Below are 24,152 nucleotides of genomic sequence, written 5' to 3' on the forward strand. Positions count from 1 at the left end.
TTTTATTGGCTGCGTTGTGTCTTTGTTGCTGTGCGCAGGCTTTCTCTACTTGCAGCGAGTGGGGGCTACTGTTCATTGTGGTGTGCAGGCTTCTTATTGTGGTGGCTTCTCTTTTGCGGAGCAAGGACTCCAGGCGCGGACTCCAGTAGTTGTGTCACGCAGGCTCAGTAGTTGTTACTCACGGGCTCTAGAGCACAGGCTCAGTAGTTGTGGCGCACGGGCTCAGTTGCTCCGCTGTGTGTGGGATCTTCCCGGACCAGGGCTCGCACCCGTGTCCCCTGCATTGGCAGGCGGATTCTTAACCACTGCGCCGCCAGGGAAGTCCCCCTACATGTTTTTTTTTGTTTTTTGTTTTTTTCGGTATGTGGGCCTCTCACTGTTGTGGCCTCTCCCATTGCGGAGCACAGATTCCAGATGCGCAGGCTCAGCGGCCATGGCGCATGGGCCCAGCCGCTCCGCGGCATGTGGGATCTTCCCGGACCGGGGCACGAATCCGTGTCCCCTGTATTGGTAGACAGACTCTCAACCACTGCGCCACCAGGGAAGCCCCCCACACACATGTTTTTAAAGGAGAAAAAAAGTTTGGCGAGGAACTCACTTTTGTTCTGCTATGTAAATAAGTTTTAAAATAATTTGTAAGTAAGAAAAAATGTGGAGAACATTTTTCTTCAGACACTTCCCAGGTTCCTTGGCATAAATTGTGTGAGAAGTTTGAGGTTTTTGTGTTATCTCTTACAGTTTTAAAATTTTTTGATGTTACATAGGTGAATCACATACTGATTTTATTATCGTAGATAACCCAGTTACATAGTAAGTGTTTACAGTCACTTAGTATTTTACAACCTCAACTGTAGTTATAAAGTAAGTATTCCACATACCTCCTAACAGTTCCTTGAAGATGGAGCTAGTCTGGCATTTAGTCCTTATTGTCCTCCTAAGTTTTTCTTGTTGGGGGTTAGACTGGGAATCTGATAGAAACTTAATTTCAGCTGCTGGTCCTCTAACCAGCGACTTGCTACGCAACCTGAGGGGTCCACTGGGAAACCAGGATTCTCCCTTTGTAACAGGAGACAAAGAAATTTATGTTTGTCGCCAGCCACTGCCCTCTTTCCTGCCAGAGTACTTTAGCAGTGTTCGTGCCATTATGATCACTCATTACAAAGTATTTCTGCCGTGGACACAGCTACTCCCAGAAGGAACCTCCAAGAACCCAGACAAGGAAACAGTGCAGTGCTACCGGCAACTCCTTGAGGCCCTCAAGAGTGCTCAGCTTCAGCCCCTGGTGGTCCTGCACCACCAGACTCTTCCTGCCAGCACCGTCCAGAGAACTGAGGCCTTTGCTGATCTCTTTGCTGACTATGCCTCCTTCATCTTCCACTCCTTTGGGGACCTAGTTGAGATCTGGTTCACTTTTAGTGACTTGGAGGAAGTGATAATGGAGCTTCCCCACCAGGAATCAAGATCTTCACGTCTCCAGATCCTCACTGACGCCCACAGAAAAGCCTATGAGATTTTCCATGAAAAATATGCTTCTCAAGGTGAGTACACATGACCCAGGTGGCTGACCCACCGGCAGCCTTCATTACCCACCTTCCTCCACCCTCCTTAAAGCAGGACTCAGCATTTCTTTCCACTTACCTCCAAGTCCCCTTGGGACTTCCCTGGCAGTCCAGTGGTTAAGACTCCGAGCTTCCACCGCAGGGGGTGTGGGTTCAAGCATCCCTCGTCAGGGAAGTAAGATTCCACATGCCACAAAGCACAGCCAAAAAAAAGTCCCCTCATATCTATTTATTAGTGAGAAATTAATACCGTACTGAAGATTTCCCAGTGGAGGTAGGTAGTGGTGGTTTACATTGTACAGTGCCCAGCATTCCCTTTGAAAAATATCTTTTGAGCCCCCTTGCCCAATCCTTTTTTTTTTAAAATAAATTTATTTATTTATTTATTTTGGCCGTGTTGGGTCTTTGTTGCTGTGCACAAGCTTTCTTTAGTTGTGGTGAGTGGGGGCTGCTCTTCGTTGTGGTGCGCGGGCTTCTCATTGTCGTGGCTTCTCGTTGTGGAGCACGGGCTCTAGGCATGCAGGCTTCAGCAGTTGCGGCACGCAGGCTCAGTAGTTGTGGCTTGCGGGCTCTAGAGCGCAGGCTCAGTAGTTGTAGCACATGGGCTTAGTTGCTCTGCGGCATGTGGGATCTTCCCAGGCCAGGGCTCGAACCCATGTCCCTTGCATTGGCAGGCAGATTCTTAACCACTGCGCCACCCGGGAAGTCCCCTTGCCCAATCTTGAGTCTGCACTATCACCGATTATCTTTCTGTCCTTTCTCCAGTCCTGCCTCCCTGACTCTTCCTACGATTTCAAGATTGCCCATCCTCTCATCCACCCCGTTTTCTTTTATTTATTTATTTATTTTTATTTTGTGTGTGTGTGTGTGTTTCGGTCATGCCCCTCAGCTTGGGGGACCTCAGGGGGACTGAGGGGGACCTCAGTTCCCCGACCAGGGATCAAACCCATGCGCCCTGCAGTGGAAGCCCAGAGTGCTAACCACTGGACCTCCAGGGAATTCCTGAGCCTCCCCTTTTTTTTAATGCAAAGCGAGTTACATGTTCTAGTTGAAGCCTATATTCCAGCAGGGGAGACAAATACAAAGATAAAATAATAATATGCTGACAGATAGTGAGAAGAGCATGCTTACAATTGTCCGTATTCCTGCTTCATGGCTAGTTTAAGGTTCCAATTCAGTAGGCCCGGATGGAATCAGGACATTGATTTTAATAAATTCCCTAGGTGAATCTAGGCTAGGTACACCAAAAAATTGGTACACCAATTTTGAGAACCAATTTTGGATTATATATGCTTCCTGGTTTTTATTATACACTGTATGTATATTTTTATACATAGTATATAATACATCTGCATACTTGTATACTCTACCTTTGAAACTTAACATATTTAATGAATATATTCTTATTTTATTAAAAACTCTTTGAAAGCGTGATTTTCAGTGTTGTTACAGGTTCCCATTATATTAATGGATCATAGAGTTTAAAATATTCTTTCATTTTTGTATATAAGTTTATTTAATTTTCACTATTAAAAATTATGTTGAGCTTCCCTGGTGGCGCAGTGGTTGAGAGTCCACCTGCCAATGCAGGGGACACAGGTTCGTGCCCTGCTCCGGGAAGATCCCACATGCCGCCGAGCGGCTGGGCCCGTGAGCCATGGCCGCTTTTAACCAACATATGTTGGTTAAAAGCAAACTAACTTTTCGAAGGTGGGGATATTGAATAATATCCCCCAAACTGAAAAGGAACTTTGAGACCAAAAAGTGAAACAGGCAACTCCATAAAATGCAATTATGGAGTTTATTGTGGGTAATTTACATATGGGTAAGATCGGGTGAACAGCGATCTGGAAGCATTTGCAGCTGCATTCCTCACTGCCAAAAGGGGCACAAGGGAATTTAAAGGGGCCAAAGCTAAAAATGCAATCTGATTATTAAGGGAGAAGCACATCTGCACCAGTGGGACTGGAAGTTTTTCCATCCCCTTGGGGGTCTCATGACCATTATTCCTTGAGGACCATTAACCATCTGTGTCAGCTAAAGAGCATTCTTCCAGTTCTTATATCTGATGAAGACAAGGGTAAAAGTTGATAGGAAACTTATCTGGCTTGGGTGCATTACTTGTGAGTAGGCTAAAGCTCAGTCACACAGGAAGGGGAGGGGTTAGGACTGTGGGCCTAAGATGGAGCTGACAAAATAGAGTCAGTGTGGTTCAGCCACACAATAACTAACACCCATGGAGTGACCACTCAGTCCAGCAATTAAAATATAACAGAATACTGTGGTGATTTTATAACACAGAATTATTGAATCACTATGTTGTGCACATGGAACTAACATAGTGTTGTAGGTCAATTATGCTTCAATTTTTTAAAGAGTAAGAAAACAGCAAAATATTATATATAATATATAATACATATATATTACATCACTTCACATCAACTAGGATGGCTGTAATAAAAAAGACAGACAGGGACTTCCCTGGTGGCGCAGTGGTTCAGAATCCGCCTGCCAATGCAGGGGACACAAGTTCCAGCCCTGGCCCAGGAAGATCCCACATGCTGGAGAGCAACTAAGCCTGTGTGCCACAACTACTGAGCCTGTGCTCTAGAGCTCAAGAGCCACAAGTACTGAGCCTACGTGCCACAACTACTGAAACCCATGCACCTAGAGCCCGGGCTCCACACCAAGAGAAGCCACCACAATGAGAAGCCCGCGCACCGCAACGAAGAGTAGCCCCCACTTGCTGCAACCAGAGAAAGCCCGCGCACAGCAATGAAGACCCAATGCAGCCAAAAATAAATAAGTAAATAAATTTATTTTTTTTAAACAAGACACAATAACAAGTGTTGGCAATGATGCTGAGAAATTGGAACACTCATACTTCGCTGGTGGGAATGAATTATGGTGCAGCCACTTTGGAAATCAGTTTGGCAGTTCCTCAAGTTAAATTTTAGAGTTACCATATGACTCAACAATTCCTCTCCTAGGTATATATCCAAGAGAAATAAAAGCAAATGTCCAGACAAAAATGCATCACAAATGTTCATAGCAGTATTATTCATAATAACCAAAAGTGGAAACAACCCTAATGTCCATCAATTGATGGATAAACAAAAAGTGGCATATCAGTACAATGGAGTATTACTCAGCCCTTGAAAGGAATGATGTACTGATTCATGCTACAACATGATAATGCTTGAAGACACTATGCTAAGTGAAAGCAGCCAGTCTCAGACCACATATTATATGATTTCATTTATATTAAATATCCAGAGTAGACAAATCTATAGAGACACTAAAGTAGAGTAGCTATATCTGGGGCTAGAAGAGAGAATGGGAAGTGACTGCTAATGGTTATATAATTTCTTCCTGGGTTACTAAAATGTTCTGGAATTAGTGGAGATGGTTGCACAGCTTTGTAAATGTACTAAAGACCACTGAATTGTATACTTTAAAGCGATGAATTTTATGGTATATGAATTATATCTCAATTTTTTAATGTTAAAAAATTAATTGGAAGGTTGAGGGTTTATAAAACAAAACAAACCATACCACAACTTATGTCTACTTGTATATTCTTCCCTATCTCATCTCCCATTCTCCCCCACCCCATCCCAGGTTACCACTGTGCTAAATATTCCATCCATTTTTATTAGTCTATGGCTTTCCTCTCTTCCCCATTTGGTGTCCGTAATGGAGGTACAAGGTCAAACATTTTAAATAAAAATATTTAATTACAGAAAAAGTGGGATTTTACTAAATATATTGTAGCCCCCCAAAATTCACCATGTTTTAAAAATTTGTTTAAAAATTAAATTCCCGAGCTTCCCTGGTGGCGCAGTGGTTGAGAGTCCGCCTGCTGATGCAGGGGACACGGGTTCGTGCCCCGGTCCGGGAGGATCCCACATGCCGCGGAGCGGCTGGGCCCGTGAGCCATGGACGCTGGGACTGCGCGTCCGGAGCCTGTGCTCCGCGATGGGAGAGGCCACAGCAGTGAGAGGCCTGCGTACCACAAAAAAAAAAAAAAAAAAAAATTAAATTCCCATTTACTGCTGATTAGAAAATAAACAATGTGAAATGCAGTTCTGATTTTTTCCTAAGAATTTTTTTATCAGGGTATGATTTACACACAGTGAAGTGCATAGATCTTAATTTTACACTTTGATTAGTTTTGACAAACCCATACATCCATGTAACCCATACCTTTATCAAGATATAAGACATTAACCAACACCTCCAAAAATCCCATTCCTGATCAATTTTATCCCTTCCTAGTCAATCCCTACCCAAGGAACAACCACTGATCTGACTTCTATCAGCATAGTTACGAATGGAATCATACAGTATGTACTTTTTTGTTTGTCTTTTTTCATTCGGCATGTTTGTGAGATTATTTTGTTGCTGTATTAGTAATTTGCTCCTTGTTTCTTCTAAGTGGTGTTCTATCATGGATGTATCACAAATGAGGGGCATTGGGGCAATTTCCAGTTTTTATCTCCTATAAATAAGTTGCTATGAACGTTCTTGTACAAGTTTTTGCATGGACATATGTTTTCATTTCTCTTGGATAAATACCTAGGAGTGGAATTGCTGGATTACAGGGGAGAGATGTATTTGACTTTCTAAGAAACTGCCAGTTTCCCAAAGCAATTGTTCCATTTTATACTCCCACTAGCTGTGTGTGAGAATTTCAGTGGCCTCACATCCTCACCAACGTTTGGCATTTTCATCCTTTCTATTTTAGCCATTCTGATGGTATCTCACTGAGATTCCATTACTTTTTAAAAAATATAGTTTCTATCCCAACTGCATGTGTGCTTAAACAATATAGTATTCAATTTTGATTGGTTTGGTTTTGAGCATCATGAAAGAGTATTATACTTTTTGTAGTCCTCTAGGACTTCTTTTTTCTCCAACAAAACTGTTTCAAAAACTAATTCATATTGTTGAATATAGCTATAGTATCTTCTTTTCACTGCTATCTGATATTCCATTGTGGGACTAAGCCACATTTTATTAATTAATTCTCCTGCTTATGTGCATCAGCAACCAGAATGGCTACTATTTTTAAAAAACAGAAGATCCCAAGCGTTGGTGAGGATAGAGAGAAATTATAACCCTGTGCATTGCTGGCCAGGATGTAAATGGTGTAGCCACTATGGAAAACTCTGTGGCAGTTCCTCAAGAAATTAAACATAAAATTACCATATGATCTAGCACCTGTGGGTATATACCCAAAAGAATTGAAAGCAGGACTTGAACAGATATTTGCACACCCATTTTCATAGCAGCATTATTCACAATAGCCAAAAGATAGAAATAATCCAAAAGCCCAGACAAGGATGAATGGATAAAGAAAATATGCTAGATACATACAATTGAATATTATTCAGCGTTAAAAAGAAATGAAATTCTGACACATGCTACAACATGGATGAACCTTGAAGACATTATGCTAAGTGAAATAAGCCAGACACAAAAGGACAAATATTGTATGATTCCACCTATGTGAGGGACCTAGAATGATCAAATTCACAGAGACAGAAAGTAGAATAATGATTACCAGAGGCTGGGAGGAGGGGGAAATGGGGGAGATACTGATCATGGACACACAGTTTCAGCTTGAGATGATGGAAAAGTTTGGGAGGTAGATGGTGGTGACAGTTGCACAACAATGTGGATGTATTTAAAGCCACTTAAAAAAATTTTAATGGTAAATTTTATGTTATGTATTTTTACCACAATTCTGAGAAGTTCTTTTCTAATCTTTCTATATGTGTTATTATAAACCTCCTATTGATGTTTTTAATGTGCACCATGGGAAGGATACAAAAGAAGATTCTTAGCAGAGAGTCAGAGGGAGAGCAGAAGAGTGAACATCCCTCCCACATAAGAGTAGAGTTGCACACAGCACCCTCCTCTTGTACAACACTGGGACACAATCTACAGCAACACTCGAGTCCCCACCCACCTCTTGAAGCATTGATACTGGCAGTTCAGTACTGTCCGTATTACTTTTATTGAAGCATTTAGGGCAAAAGAGAAAGGAGCAAACTGAAAGGGACTATTTTTTAATGGACAACGGCAATGGTTTTTGGAGGAAGGACTTCCCTTTGTGGTGGAAACAGAATGGAGCTTATCCTTAGTGAAATCTAGTAATGCCTGTGAGGGACATGAACTTACACAGTGCTGTGCAGTGATTTTTCTACATGGCCTTGAAACAGTTAATTCTCAACCTACAGCAAATACTGATTTTAAGTTCTGTAGACAAGAATACCGACTTTTAACCATATCCAGCAAAAATTACAAGATAAATTATCTTAAGCCAGAGCAATTACCCACCATTTCATTCCCAAGAAAACATGAAACTGCAAGCTTAGAATGAGAATCTAGTTTTGAGTAATCTGCATTTTACATTATTTTAAGAAGTATAGTTTGTGCTTGCACTGGAAACAGGTTGGGAGCCTTATCGGGAAGTTTATTTTGTATGATATGAGAATTTCTGGGACTTCAGGTACATTTGTTCACTCTGATTCTAAAAACAGCTTGTAAAGTCAAATAGAAGTGATTTGTGGGTCAATTGTGCTTAGGGATTAACTGTACTCTTGTGTCATGTCATTGATCCGGAGATAATACTAAATTGTACATTTTAAAGTGTTCAGCACAGTCTGAGAACATGTGTTCTATGTGAGCTGATGTGATGATAGACTGAAGCATGGAAATCTGTGCAATATGAAATGGCTCCATCAGGCACAATCACTGAATAACTGGAAAATATCGTTATCTTATCAGAATGAGGACTAAATGTCTCTGAGTGATATTCCCTTCTCCGGGGATTTCAAAGTTCCATTATGTTTATCAAAGTAAGAACTTTGATAGTTGGCAGCGGTTGTTAATGGTGGTTTCATTGACTGGGGAGATCTTTCTCCTGTATAGAATTTGGATGCAGGAGAGAAGTCAGACATATAGTCTTATAGTTTAAGTCTCAAACTCTGGTTTCATTCAATTTTTGTTTACTGTTTCCAAAGCACAGGTCTGAGCACCTGCCTATGCACCCAGCCCTAAGCTTGCTGTTTGGAGGGCCTAGAGAAATGTTTAAGTTTGCTCCTCAAGGAGCACACAATCCAGCAGGAGATAGAGACTTATGCACATCAAAGAGTTAGATGGCACTGCTAACGACTGAGGAATCCCAAGTCCACAGCAGCCTGTTTCGAGTTGTGGTCTGAGCATCACTGCCTCAGAAGCACCCAGGAAGCTTGTTAAAAGGCACTTGCTCCTGGGCCCACCCCAGTCGGCTGACGGGAAGGACAGGTGATTCTGATGCACATAAGCTTAAGCACCACTGTTAGGTGATCAAATGTCAAAGCAAGTGGGTACAAACTGCACAGGTTAATATTTCCTTCATGCGCAGTAAGTGTCGAATGGACATTTGCACAGCAAAAAAGGACAGGTAACAGCAGTCCCCTGAGAACGCCCTGCCTTTCAAAAGTCTCTCCCCACTTGGAACTCTTAGCTGTTTGGAACCAATTGTTCCCAAGCTTTAGTGTGTATCAGAATCACCTGGAGAGCTTGTAAAGCACGCAGAGGCCAAGGTTTATTAGGAACTTAGGACGCAGTTCTCTCCTTTCCAGCTTTTACATTGCTCAGGGTTGGGGGAAGGAACTGCTTTTATTCTTACAAAAGACTTTACAAGTGTCCTGCACTTCACCATCCTGATTTACATGAAACACTCTTTAAAAGGACGTTTTTTATTTTTTTTTAAATTTATTTTATTTATTTTTTTTGCGTTACGCGGGGCCTCTCACTGTTGTGGCCTCTCCTGTTGCGGAGCACAGGCTCCGGACGCGCCGGCTCAGCGGCCATGGCCCACGGGCCCAGCCGCTCCGTGGCATGTGGGATCCTCCCGGACTGGGGCATGAACCCGTGTCCCCTGCATCGGCAGGCGGACTCTCAACCACTGCGCCACCAGGGAAGCCCAGGACATTTTTTAAAAAGCTACCTTGTTTTCTAAAATCTTTCAGCTAGGGTAAAACCATGTGAGTGATTTCTTAAGAAATCCTTTTTAACGTCAGTGAACATGGAATAGAAAGGTCAAGAGGAAATAAGTTCACCAGGGGCTTCTGGGGTCACAGGCTCCTTCCTCTCTCACCTTCAGCCCTTCCTCTGGTTGGTTTCAGGCCAAAAGCTCTCTGTGGTCCTGCGAGCCCAGGTGGTCTCCGAGCTCCTGCTAGAACCATCTACGTCTGCACTTGCCAAGGTAATGACAGCCCAAAGAAATAGCATCTGTAACTTCTCAGGAAAGTTGCTATTTTAATTTTAAAAAACCAAGAGAAATTTTTGTCTGTTGGCTTGACATTCTTTTTTTTAATCTATTTTATTGAAGTATAGTTGACTTACAATGTTGTGTTAATTTCTGCTGTACAGCAAAGTGATTCAGTTATACATGTATATATATATATTCTTTTTCATATTCTTTTCCATTATGGTTTATCACAGGATATTGAATATAGTTCCCTGTGCTATACAGTAGGACCTTGTTGTTTATCCATCCTCTGTATAATAGTTTGCTTGACATTCTTACAAATGCCTCTTATGAGTGTTATGCATTCTCTAGATTCATAATTACTTTAAAACAAAATCCTATTTGTTGTAGCCCCAGCTCTCACTTGGTCAAGTGTCAGCTTTTGCCTGCACAAAGAAGTCAAATGCCTCTGTTCTTGCTCTTTTTATTAAAAGAGCTTCTTAGAAGAGAGGTCAGTGTTTTTAGCAAAACAGATACTAGGGTAAAGGTTTTTTTTTTTTTTTCTTTAAATAATGACCCCCTAGAGTGCCCATCCTGGTTTTGACCTCCTCTAAATACACCTTTTAAATATAATTTTAATAAGAAAAGTTGAAACATCTGAGAACTTAGCAGCTTTGGCCCTTGTAATGTTGGCCGCAGGGCGGTATGGAACACCCTCAGAGAAAACAACTGATTTCTGTAGTTGTGCGGCTCTGGTGTCTGTGCTATGATGGAGGCCCCATATGCCAAGGTCCAATTTCAGATTTATCAGCTCAGGGATTTAAAAACCAGACATGATAAGGTTCTGAAATGGCCAGGTCCAAGACTGATTGTATGGCCATATTACCATCTAAATTCTTTTACAAGGGGCGATAATTGCTATCAGTTATGAGCTCGGGAGACCAAAGTGCTGATTGAAAAGTGTTTGTCAAGCAGCAGTCTTTGAACTGGTCTCTCTGCCCCCACTCCTGCCACGCATCTGGGCCACCTTCCGAAAGCACAGTTTTGTTCATTTCCCTACTGAGAAGCTACACTCCCCTGAATTGGTGAAATTCCTCAGGGCCTTCCAGAATATGGCTCACTCGGGCTTTCTTGCTCTCTGGCCTCACCTTTTTGTCCCAGAGTGTATGCTATTTTTCCTGCCGACTCTCCTGCATTCCCTACCTCAAGTCCTATCCTCCTGGCCTTCCTCAAATCTCTTCCAACAAAATTCTATCTACTTTTAACATCTGTGTGGATGTGCCCTCCATCAGGAGGCCTCTGTTAATAATACTCCCTCACTCAACCTGATGTGATCTCTCCCAGCTTGGAACCCTTAGCCACTTGTTTAGATCAGCGGTTCCCAAGCTTTGGTGTGTACCAGAATCACCTGGAGAGCTAGTAAAGAACACAGAGGCCAAGGCTTAATGTGGAGGGTTGCCGTGGGCCTTCATAGGCTTCCCAAGTTCCCAGGTGAGTCTAATTCCCACCAAGATTTGAGGACCACTGATGTGGATTTTTCATATAGCACTTAGAACTTTCTGCCTGTTCTTCATATAGTCGGTGCATCTGTTAACACTCTGTATCAAGTTGGAAGCTTCTGTGGATCTCACTCATCTTTAAACCCAACACAGTGACTTTCAAGGGTATGAACTCAATGATCATGTGCTGTATGGAATTGACAAAGCAAGCAAGCGCTGATAGGGGAAGGTTCGAGTGGAGCTCACCAGCAGGGAGCAAGCCAGTGGAATGTTGAGTAAACACCAGTGATAACTTGACTGGGAAAGCCATAGGGAGCCAGAGGAGAGTCAGTTATCAAATGTCACAGTGCACTGGGTTGTCAGCAGATACCATTATTGACGGTCTTTGTCCCAAGGGAAGAGAAGGGGAGAAGACAGGCAATGATCTGTTCATGGCCAGGATAGAAATGGCTCACTGAAAAGGGTAGGGAGGGGATCACCGTGGTATCTGCATATGTTTAGACTCTGAATCTGTAGTTCTTAAAGTATATGCAGGCCAGAGACAAAGCAGAGGGGTATGTCCTTAACTGGAGCACAGACGGGGGTGTCCATGGACCATGAGAGTTCTGTTCTCCAATAATAATGTGGACCAGGCTAGGGCCACCTGGGGTGGACTTGAAACTGTGGCCTGAACGTAGCCAGTGACTATAGCCTACAATTAAAACAAAACCCCAAACCCCAGTAGGGTCTGCCGAAATTACTAAGGGGCCTGTGGGTGGGTGAGGGCCGCACTGCCTCCGTCCTGCAAAGTGGAAGGCCATGAGGAGGGTGCTGCTCAGGGCAGCTCTGGCCTCTGACTCCCTTCCTTCGTGCTCATCCACTTGGTGGAAACCCACCCTTTCTGGCATATGGTGCTTCTTTCATTCACTCACTCATTCAGTTGTGCGCATTTATCGAGAGCTTCCTGTGTGCCAGGCACTTTGCTGAGTGCACACGTGATGTATTCCCCACAGCACGTAGGCACACCCCACACACATTCTCACTGTGTCCCCAGCTTTTCCTCATCCTGCTTTTCCCTTGGAAAATCCCACTTTGGAGTATTCCATTTAGTAATAAGGGGAGAAACAAAAAAAAGAATACTTCTGAGCAGTTATTTGTCTTGAAATTCCTTGTGCTCTGATGATCCTATTTACTTATTTCTAGGACGCAGTTGACTTCCTCTCTCTAGATTTATCTTATGGATGCCAAAGTGAGGCAGGTTTCCGGCAGAAGCTGAGTCAATTGCAGGTAATTTGAGCTGTTTTCCATATTGATGATGAATGGCAAAGTTTCCTGAGAGCATATTAGACATTTAATGCTTCAGCTGATGTGTAAACTGAACTTGCTCCAAGAGTCCATATACTTGCAGGGAATTCCCCAGTGGTCCAGTGGTTGGGACTCTGTGCTTTCATCACTGCCAAGGGCCCAAGTTCAATCCCTGGTCAGGGAACTAAGATCCCACAAGCTCCTCGGTGCAGCCAAAAATAAGTAAACAAATAAAAGAGTCCACATACTTGCAGAGTTGCATCTGGAGAGATTCTTATAGAGAACATCTGGAGGTTAGATAGTCTTCCCTGGAAAGGATAATGAGGGTTGGCTTGTTAAGGTAAATATTTACATGGATCCTCTGCTCTCTTGTGTAGAAAACTACTGAGAATCCAAATTCCAGTGTTCATTCTGAGATTAAAACAGACATTTCATGGATGTGGTCATGTAGATATTTATCCTGACAAGCCACCCCTCACTATCCCTCCACTCTCCTCAGAGCACCTGCACCCCCTCTCTGAGCCTCAGCTGCTGCTCCCTACTGGCACACAGGTGTCTTAGGGCCTGAGGACCCACAGCACATCCACAGGTTCTGAATTCTTCAGGAGGTACATGTAGGAGTCCCACGTTCCCTTCTCAGAAGAGGCTTTGCTCACCAGAGGCTTCCCCACTCAGCAGAGGGCTCCTGCAGCTCTCCAGTCCTGTGATACCACAGGCTGCCTCACTGCATATGGATCTTCCAGGGAGGGGAAAACCCTCGGTTCCCTTAGGAGTTTGGCTTTGCGCACTGACCTGGCCCAGGGAAAGAGCAAGACTACGTGGGTCACAGCTCCACTCACTGGTTCTGAGCGACTTACTTGGTTTCTCAGCGATTAAGGCTTGAGGCTCATTGTTACTGGCTGCTCTGAGAAAATAAAGAACCCGCCTGGCTTCTTTTTAAGTAGTTGCTATTGGTATTTCTCAGTGGCTGTTAACGACTAGAGGAGGAAAACTTAGTGTGGGAAAAATGACAAAACCCAACCTCCCCCAAAAAAGGTAACCTAAAGTGAGGTCAAAGAACATGTCAGCCTAAAGATGTTTCTTTTGACACTGAAATGGCTAGAAATGGGAGAGAAATTATACCTGCTCCAATTCTAATGAAGATAGCTTCTTTTAAATTTCTTTATGGAATATGTCAGATATATCCAAAGGTAGAAGGAAAAGTAAACTGAAGCCATCCCCAGCTTCAAAAGCTATCAATTCGTGGCTGATCTTGTTTCATCTATACCCTACCTTCCCCCTCTCAAACCAGATTGTTTTGGGGTTTTTTTTTGTTTTGTTTTTGTTTTGTTTTTTTTTGCGTTATGCGGGCCTCTCACTGTTGTGGCCTCTCCCATTGCGGAGCACAGGCTCCGGACGCACAGGCTCAGCGGCCATGGCTCACGGGCCCAGCCGCTCCGCGGCATGTGGGATCTTCCCGGACCGGGGCACGAACCCGTGTCCCCTGCATCGACAGGCGGACTCTCAACCACTGCACCACCAGGAAGCCCAAACCAGATTGTTTTGAAGCAAACCCTAGACATCCATAAACATCTTGACAGTGGCGCCTGATTGAGCTTCTTGTAGCAGCACAGGCCCCTGACATGAGCAGACTGCCTTGTTCCTGGTCCTAACACAGTGACTGGTTCTAGGAGGTACCTTGTAGCCTGAGGGGATGGCAGAAATTAGCCTGTCTCTTTGGTGGGGGGTCAGTGTAGAGAATGGTCTATGTTATTGAAAAGTGTAGATTTTTCTCCCTCAAGTCTAGAGTCTGCTGTCTTTATTGACTGAGACAGCTAGCAGTCATTTCCAAAACCAAATTGAGTGTCATGATTTCTTATCTTTAAAATCTGTCCCTGTTAACAAAAAACTTACTCTAGGCAGCTTCAGTTCACTTGCTGGCCTATATCATTTCAGACTATTGAGCCAAAAGTGGAAGTTTTCATCTTCAATCTGAAACTCCAGGACTGCCTCTCCACAAAGAAGAACCCAGCTGATCTGTTCTTCAGCCTTCTCACAGGTGAGTGAACCATCACTGGAGAGGTTTGGAGTGATATTTGGTGCACTGGCTTGTGGGGTAGCTATTTCAAAAGTCTGGGGTTCCAATGGGAGGAGCGACCAGAGGAGGGGTGGTCTGAGAGCCCATCCCAGATGAGTTTAATGTCCCTTGTCTTCTTGTTGTTCGTCTTGATCCCTTAGCTCCCACTGACCCAAGAAAGGAGAGAGGTTCTGTACGAGGATGGTAAGGATGCCTTGGTCTCATGGAAATAAAGACCATCAGGCCTCAAATGTCAGGTGTAAGCATGGCAACTGCCCTGTGTCCATCTGTCCACTTCCATTACCCCTCCCTCTAAGGTCTCTCGTCTCTGCCCCACTTGGCAGGGCTGCCCCTCTCCCCTCAGCCACCTTACTTTTGTTCATTTCCCCATTACCTAATCACAATCTTCAGGTATAGGACCCACAGCTCATGGAGCATCTCCTTGGTGTCTCTTAGTTCAAATTCTTGAGAGTGAATCTGATGGGTGGGCCGTGTAATCAGAAGATTGCTCCTGGGACTTCCCTGGTGGTCAAGTGGTTAAGTCTCTGTGCTACCACTGCAGGGGACACGGGTTCCATCCCTGGTTGGGGAACTAAGATCCCACATACCACATGGTGTGGCTATTAAAAGAAGGAGAAGAAGAAGATTGCTCCTGGTCCAATCCGGCCAAGGGAAAGTAGGAGGTCCACTAAGGCCTCAGGGGCTGAGGACCACTAGACACTCTGCAGGAAGGGCCAAGGGGCACGCTCCTGCATGCCTGGATATCCAGTTCAGTCTCCCTGTAAGGTCAGAATATGGGAGAAGTTGGTAGTGCCCTTTCTACCACCTGTAACCAGTGCTGAGCTGGCTTCACAGACCTCTTGAACTGCATCCATGGATACCACTTAATAACTCTTGCCCTGACTCATCTTTGATGGTATAATGATTTCCGTTCTTAAATCCCATCACTTTCTAAATGGTTAAAATGGTCAATTTTATGTTTATGTATAGTTTCTTACAAAAAAAAATAAAATTCCGCCCCCTTCTGATATTTGAGTTTTGAGTCAGTTCTCCTTGTTTGGTCTCCAGACAAGCAGCATTAGCATCACTTGGGAACTTGTTAGACATTCACATTCTAGAGCCCACCTCAGATCAGAAACCGTGATCAGAAACTTTGGAGTGGGCCCAGCAATCTGTGTTGAACAAGCTCTGCAGGTGATGCTGATGCACATAGAAGTTTGAGAACCACTGTTCTATCACTTTTGACTTCTATAAATCTTTAGCCTGTGGAATTTTCCAGAGGGGTTTGGAGCCATTGCTTGGGGTTTGGGTGTGGTGTATAAGTGAGGAAAACTGTTGATAGTAGTCATGCATATTGTTGGTTGGGCTTCAGGTGGAGTGAATTAAACGTCTTCTCTTACAGCCATAAGTGAAGAACAAGTGCTCACCATTGGGTTTGATCTTAGTACATTCCTGAGCTGTTCATCAAGTTCCAAGAAAAGGTAATGTTAGATTTCCTGTGGGACTACCAATAACTGATATTTGCAGAATACTCTGTTGTTCTTTCACATGTGTAAACACAGGGGACTGTTGTCATCTGCCTCTTGGACCAGTGAGTCCTTCGTGGCCATTCTAGAGACAAGAGATGAAGGCTCAGAGGGGAAAGCAGGGAGCAGTGTCTCTGGCCACCACACGGTTCTCCTCTAGTTCACCCAAGTGCACACAGCTAGCAGAGCTGGTGTTTAAACCCCTGCCTTCTAGTTTAGATCTTGTTGGAGGCATTGTGAGGTTGTGGACGAGCAGGCTGGGTTAATGATAGATCTGCCCATCCCTGAAGTTATGTGATCTGAGTAAGTAAGGTGAGTTCTCCGCACCATTTCCTCACACAAAATGTGAAACATCTTACCCGTGAGGAGATGACATAGATAGGAAAGCCAGCTGTGCAGCAGGGCAGAAGCCTAAATCAGCAGTTTCTCAGGACAAAGGTTTTAAATTATTGTGGGATTGCAAATAATTTCTTAGCACATGACTAAAGTACCAAAATTTGTAAGTGACATACTGAAAAACAATTAGAGTAGATTTGAGGTTATCTCCATAATTATATCATTCTCATGCACTTATATTCCAATGCGCTTCTCGAGAAAAGTTTGGTGTGGAAGCCAGTGCAGGGAACTTCCCAGAACCCTCAGCTCTCCGTGGGGGTATGTTACGCACCTGAGCATCATATACCGTGTGTCAAGGAAGGACCAAGGCCCGGAGGCAATCATTGGCTTCCCAGACCTTCAGCTAGAGCTCACCTCAGACATTTCTAGCACAGCTCTGTCCAAGATCATAAACTTCAGTTGCCACCACCTCTTTGTACTTTTTCTCTCCCAGCATTTGGCTGTCCTCAGCTGTGTCTCCTTCCATTGTTCAGTGCTCTCAACTCACTTCAAATCAGCAGTTCAGATCACCAGACCCTAAGCAGCTGCACATGTCAGGCTTTGTGCCGGCAGTATGAACAGTATGATGAGCAGGTAGATCAGAACTGCTCTCTGTTCACACGTGGAGTCAGCTGAGGAGTGCTGGGCTATCTTTTCAGAAAATAAAACTCAAGAGGTCATAATAAACGTGGTACCCTGGGGACTTCCCTGGCGGACCAGTGGTTAGGACTCTATGCTTCCACTGCAGGGGCCACGGGTTCCATCTCAGCTTGGGGAACTAAGATCCCACATGTCGCGCATGACATGGCAAAAGAAAAAGAAAGGGGGCACCCTGAGATCACAATGATTGCAAAACCACAAGATGACATGAGACACCGGCTCCAGGATTCTCTAACACCTTGATCTCTCAGTACCTTGCCTGCAGGGAAGATCCAACATTGGCTAACGTTAAACTGAGAGTGGAGGCGGGGGGTTCTCACTCAGGTGGATGTTGATGGAGAACCTGCAGGGGCAGGTGGAAGCGCGTCCTGAGAGGACGGGCATCATTTTCTTGTCGGAGTGTTTTAGACCTCAGAAGTGAGACAGAGAGGCCCGCCAGTGATTCTAGCACAGAGTATGGCAGGAGATACAGACTGTTCCCCAGAGGAGGGAAAAAGAGCATTACCTGGGATGCTCTGAGGTGGCTTAGAGTGGGGGGTGAGGGGTGGCTGAAGGAGGGCACTTGGAGGGCTGGGCATAGAGACTTTCTGTGCTAAATCTCTTCCCAAGTTAGGCAAACCCAGGACTCCCAGCTTCAAGGCCTGTATGGCAAGTTCTGTGTTATCCAAGGGCAGTTTGTTTCTTCAAGACCTCTTCTCACCCAAGCCAGAAGGACGGTCATAGTCAGAAGGGTTGGGTCAGAACAGCTGGCACCCCTCCATGCCCCTGGTGTGCTCCAGAGTCATGCATCTGTTTTGGGTAATCCACAAATATAGGCTATCATTTCCCCTCACCACTTTTCTACCAAATGCGGATGAGTTGATGCTTCATAAAATAGGAGGAGCTTAAGTTTGGAAGGTCCAGGCTCCACTCCACGGGAGGGAGGTCTTTCTGCAGTGTCTCCGTCACTTCTACCGGTTCTGTGCTCTGGGCCAACCTTGTATAAGTGTCAGCCCCTCGATGGCCCAAGGACAGGGAGATGCTCTTGTACTCCACTCCCTCTCCTCTTGTGTGTTCTCTTCTCCAGGCCAAACACACCCACCTCCACCAATCCTTCCTCAAGGTTGCCCTCTGCTGGTGTAACTGCTGCATGTTATCACGCACTGCTTTCCAGCCTGCAGGACAGGACTCAGATAGAGAAAACAATAAAGAAAGAAGGGACGGAGGGAAGGAGGAAGGAAGGAGAGAGAAGGAAAACAGATTAGAAGTAAATAGAATATATCAGACTTCATTGCGTATGAGAATAGCATTTTTATGTTATGCTTTATTTCACCTATGTTTATTTCTGATGTTTATTTCAGATACATTTATTTCTGAAATAAAACAACATGCACATAAATGTCTACACATCTACACACATACATAGTGATATGTGGTTAAAAGCACAGATTCTGTGCTGTACCATTTGCAAGCTGTGTAATCTAGGAGGAGTTCTCATTTTTTAAAAAAACAAGATGTAAGTTTATTGATATAAATAAAGCCTGAAGATGGACAGTCTAGAGTGGGTAAAAATCATCAGGAATCCAGGCTCCTATCTTGTTGCTTTGTTATTCTTAACAAAACTTCTACCTCATGGTGCAGGATGGATGCTTGAGCTCCTGCCATTATGAGCATAATCCAGGCAGCATGAAGAAGAAAGGAGGTTATAGTCAGGGTTGACATTTGAGTGGTACACATCAGTAGAGATGCACCAGTCATTCAATTATTGAAATATTTCTGTACCAGCTGGTAAGTAGCTGCTGGCCCCCTGATGCACGAAGTTACTCATTTCTTTAAGTCTCAGTTTCCTCCTCTGTAGGAAGAAGATAAATAATGTAGTACTTATCTTGTATACTTATTTTGAAAATTAAATGAGATAATGTACATACATTTTTATCATAGTGGTCACCATAGAATCAAAAGTCTCAGTAAATTGAAGTCATTATTATTAGCTATGTTTTATAAATATACATTATAAGAAGAAAAACTTTCATCAGAACTGAAGACTGTATTCAAGGGTGATCTAAACAGCAAACAGTAGCATTGGTACAGTATTTTCACTCATGCAGGAGCAATGATAACTCACCTAAGAAGAGACAATAATAATAATTTTCCCATCTACTTGCTGCCCATGACTTTGGGTCAGTGTTTCTGGAATCTTTACTGATTAAACACATTGTCACTGTTCATCGGTCTGGGGGCATTTGTAACTTACAGAGTCATTACTTATACTATGTCCCTTTATGTCACTTCACTCCTACAGCTGGTCTTGTTCTCTGACTGACAACCTGACCCTCCAGACTCTCCTGCAGCTGGACCCGGAGACAGCAGTAGACTCCTCTCTGCCCCACTCAGCCTATCAGAGAGTCTGGGAAATGTTTGCCAACCAGTCCAGGGCAGAAAGGGATGCTTTCCTGCAGGATGTTTTTCCTGAGGGTTTCCTCTGGGGCGTCTCCACAGGGGCTTTTAATGTGGAAGGAGGCTGGGCCGAGGACGGAAGAGGGGCGAGCATCTGGGACAGAGTCGGGCACCAGAACACTGGCAAGGGCCAAGCAACGCCAGAGGTGGCCAGTGACAGTTACCACAAGGTAGACACTGACGTCGCCCTGCTTCGTGGCCTCCGGGCCCAGGTCTACAAGTTCTCCATCTCCTGGTCCCGCATCTTCCCCACTGGGCAGGGGCAGAGCCCCAACCTCCGGGGCATCGCCTACTACAACATGCTGATCGACAGGCTGCTGGACTCGCACATCGAGCCCATGGCCACGCTGTCCCACTGGGACCTGCCTCAGGCCCTGCAGGATCGCGGCGGGTGGCAGAATGAGAGCATGGTGGATACCTTCCTGGACTATGCGGCCTTCTGCTTCTCCACATTTGGGGACCGTGTGAAGCTGTGGGTGACTTTCCACGAGCCGTGGGTGATGAGCTACGCAGGCTACGGCACCGGCCAACACGCACCGGGCATCTCCGACCCAGGGGTGGCCTCTTTTAAGGTACTTCCCATCCTTGCAATGCCTACTTGTTGGAAGAGAAAAGACATTGGGTTAGAAAAATGTTATTTTACCTTCCCATCAGCAAGTCTTTCCTTTTTTTTTCCTTTAAAGGAAATGAGAGGGAGGGAGGGAAGGAACCATAAATTCTTAATCACCTTATTTGTCCAAACACTATTCTGGCACTTTAAAAATTGTTGCCACCTCCTCAGAACGGCTCTGATGGATGAGGGAATCGGGGCTTAGGAGGAGAAGCAATTGGTCGTGCTGACATTGCTAGTGGGTTAGCAGTGTGAAGCCAACATTTGAGCCCAAGTCCCTTGACTCCAAAGCAAGTTTTCCATGTCAGCCAGGACTCTTAATTGCAAGTGACAGAAAACCCAACCCAAACTGACTTAAACAAGGAGGGAATTTCTGAGTTCTGGAAACTGAAGAGTCTTAGTTTTAGCTGATCAGAGTGGAGCTTGATTAGACCACAGATGATGTTACCAGGACTCGATTTTTCTTCTTCTCTTGCTCCGCTCACTGGCTTTATTCTTGGGCAGGCTGGTAGCCAGATGGCCGCAATCCTTCTCTCATTATTTCAAGATCAGCAGAAAACAGAAAACACAGCTTGCCTCTGTTCTGGCGTTCCCAGGAAAGTTCTCCCCGTGCTCATGGTCTCTGCATGGGTCGCATGCCCATCCCTGAACCAGTCACTGGTCTAGGCTAGGGGACTGTGTGGCACTGATTGGTTTTGACCCAGGTTCCAGCTCTACCCCTCAACACACTGAGAGACAGGGAGGTGGGGCGGGGGGAGGATGGTCTTTCCAGAGGGCAATCAGGGTATCATTTCAACAAGAAGGTGATATGTATCCTTGAGACAAAATTTAAAATGGCTTAACATGGGTCCCATCCATCATTTCCCTTTTTCTTCAAAAGCTCCCAGGAAACCTACCAGCTTCCCTGGCTGCATTCTTCAGGACAATTAGTCTAGCTTTCCCCCAGCACCTTTTGGGTTCTCTTCTCTTCTGAAAGAGGAGCATTCACTGGGCCCCAGGCTAGATGTTAAGTGCCACCAAGACACTTAACTGTCCATTAGAAAATTAGAGAACAATTCAAAATACCCACAATGAGAGTGAGCTGGAATACTGTGAATAAATGACTCAGTGAAATGCCAAAATATAGCGCTTACGTCAAGGCTTCCATTCTGCTCTTGTTCAGCAAGTGACCGTACCCACGGAGACAGAGAACACTTCTGAAAGGGGAAAGCTTGAACCTTTCTGTTTGTCTCTTTGTTGTAAAACTCATCCCAGCCTTTACACCTTAGGCTTCTTATCCCTACAGCCGTGGCTCCTGAGACTTTTCTACAGAGACTTTTATGAGAAAGTCCACCTCACTTTTTTTTTTTTTTTTTTTTTTGTGGCTGCGTTGAGTCTTCGTTGCTGCGTGCGGGCTTTCTCTACTTGCAGCGAGTGGGGGCTACTCCTCGTTGTGGTGCGTGAGCTTCTCATTGCGGTGGCTTCTCTTATTGCGGAGCATGAGATCTAGGCGCGCGGGCTTCAGTAGTTGTGGCACGCAGGCTCAGTAGTTGTGGCACACGGGCTTTGTTGCTCCGCGGTATGAGGGATCTTCCCGGGCCAGGGCACTAACCCGTGTCCCCTGCATTGGCAGGCGGATTCTTAACCACTGCACCACCAGGGAAACCCCACCTCACTTTTCTCTTTCAATTCTTCCTTTTATTTATAAAACATTATGACACCATTAAGGAAAAATTTCCAAGAAAAGATCTTTTTCATAGTTCTACTGGTATTTCCTTCCAGTCGCGGCTTACTTACATTCATAGTGTAGTCACAGTGTGCACTCAGCTTAGTGCCCTTGTTTTCTTTTTGTTGTTGTTTTTATTGAAGTATAGTTGATTTACAACATTGTGTCAATCTCTGCTGTACAGCAAAGTGATTCAGTTATACACATATAGACTTTTTTTTTTAGGTATTTAGTCTTTATTCTGAATCTGATAGACAACAGTTATTTTTTTAATTTTAAAATTTCATTTATTTTTTTATACAGCAGGTTCTTATTAGTCATCAATTTTATACACATCAGTGTATACATGTCAATCCCAATCTCCTAATTCATCACACACACCCCCCCCCACTGCTTTCCCCCCTTGGTGTCCATACATTTGTCCTCTACCTCTGTTTCTCAATTTCTGCCCTGCAAACCGGTTCATCTGTACCATTTTTCTAGGTTCCACATATATGCATTAATATACGATATTTGTTTTTCCCTTTCTGACTTCACTCTGTGTGACTGTCTCTAGATCCATCCACGTCTCAACAAATGACCCAATTTCATTCCTTTTTATGAAAAGGAATTGTATTCCATTGTATATATATATATACCACATATTCTTTATCCATTCATCTGTCGATGGACATTTAGGTTGCTTCCATGACCTGGCTATTGTAAATAGTGCTGCAATGAACATTGGGGTACATGTGTCTTTTTGAATTACAGTTTTCTCTGGGTATATACCCAGTAGTGGGATTGCTGGATCATATGGTATTTCTATTTTTAGTTTTTGTGTGTGTGTGTGTGTGTGTGGTACCCAGGCCTCTCACTGTTGTGGCCTCTCCCGTTGCAGAGCACAGGCTCAGTGGCCATGGCTTACGGGCCCAGCTGCTCCGCGGCGGACCGGGGCATGAACCTGTGTCCCCTGCATCGGCAGGCGGACTCTCAACCACTGTGCCACCAGGCAAGCCCTATTTTTAGTTTTTTTAAGGAACCTCCATACTGTTTTCCATAGTGGCTGTATCGATTTACATTCCCACAACAGTACAAGAGGGTTCCCCTTCTCTCCACACCCTCTCCAGCATTTGTTGTCTGTAGACTTTCTGATGATGCCCATTCTAATTGGTATGAGGTGATACCTCATTGTAGTTTTGATTTGTATTTCTCTAATAATTAGTGATGTTGAGCAGCTTTTCATGTGCTTCTTGGCCATCTGTATGTCTTCTTTGGAGAAATGTCTATTTAGGTCTTCTGCCCATTTTTGGATTGGGTTGTTTGTATTTTTAATATTGAGCTGCATGAGCTGTTTATATATTTTGGAGAGTAATCCTTTGTCCGTTGATTCGTTTGCAAATATCTTCTCCCATTCTGAGTGTTGTCTTTTCGTCTTGTTTATGGTTTCCTTTGCTGTGCAAAAGCTTTGAAGTTTCATTAGGTCCCATTTCTTTATTTTTGTTTTTATTAACATTACTCTAGGAGGTGAATCAAAAAAGACCTTCCTGTGATTTATATCAAAGAGTGTTCTTCCTATGTTTTCCTCTAAGAGGTTTATAGTGTCTGGTCTTACATTTATGTCTCTAATCCATTTTGAGTTTATTTTTGTGTATGGTGTTAGGGAGTGTTCTAATTTCATTCTTTTACATATAGCTGTCCAGTTTTCCCAACCGCTGCGGAGCCCAGGCTCCGGGCGCACAGGCTCAGCGGCCATGGCTCACAGGCCCAGCCACTCCATAGCGTGTAGAATCCTCCCGACCTGGGGCACGAACCCGTGTCCCCTGCATCGGCAGGTGGACTCTCAACCACCGCACCACGAGGGAAGCCCTCTTTCTTTTTCTTGATGAGTCTTGCTAATGGTTTATCAATTTTGTTTATCTTCTCAAATTTGATCTCCTCTTTGATTTCTTTAGTGATCTCTTGGTTATTTAGTAATGTATTGTTTAGCCTCCATGTGTTTGTGTTTTTTATGTTTTTTTCCCTGTAATTCATTTTTAATCTCATAGCATTGTGGTCAGAAAAGATGCTTGATATGATTTCAGTTTCTTAAATTTACTGAGGCTTGATTTGTGACCCAGGATCCTGGAGAATGTTCCATGCGCACTTGAGAAGAAAGTGTAATCTGCTGTTTTTGGATGGAATGTCCTATAAATATCAATTAAATCTGTCTGGTCTA

General features: G+C 44.2%; 1 protein-coding gene across 1 annotated transcript in view; it reads left to right on the plus strand.

Annotated features, from left to right (window-relative positions):
- Window positions 1–898: 898 nt before the first annotated feature.
- The window catches only part of LCT (lactase), a 48,471-nt gene continuing 25,217 nt past the window's right edge, over window positions 899–24,152 (plus strand). The window contains exons 1-6 of the mRNA XM_024764107.1: window positions 899–1,538; window positions 9,740–9,819; window positions 12,486–12,569; window positions 14,523–14,625; window positions 16,046–16,124; window positions 19,486–20,212. Of these exons, the coding sequence (XP_024619875.1) occupies window positions 899–1,538; window positions 9,740–9,819; window positions 12,486–12,569; window positions 14,523–14,625; window positions 16,046–16,124; window positions 19,486–20,212 (1,713 nt within the window). The remainder of the gene's footprint in view (window positions 1,539–9,739; window positions 9,820–12,485; window positions 12,570–14,522; window positions 14,626–16,045; window positions 16,125–19,485; window positions 20,213–24,152) is intronic.

Source organism: Neophocaena asiaeorientalis, unplaced genomic scaffold, assembly GCF_003031525.2.
Source record: "Neophocaena asiaeorientalis asiaeorientalis breed wild unplaced genomic scaffold, Neophocaena_asiaeorientalis_V1.1 scaffold102, whole genome shotgun sequence".
NCBI lineage: Eukaryota > Metazoa > Chordata > Mammalia > Artiodactyla > Phocoenidae > Neophocaena > Neophocaena asiaeorientalis.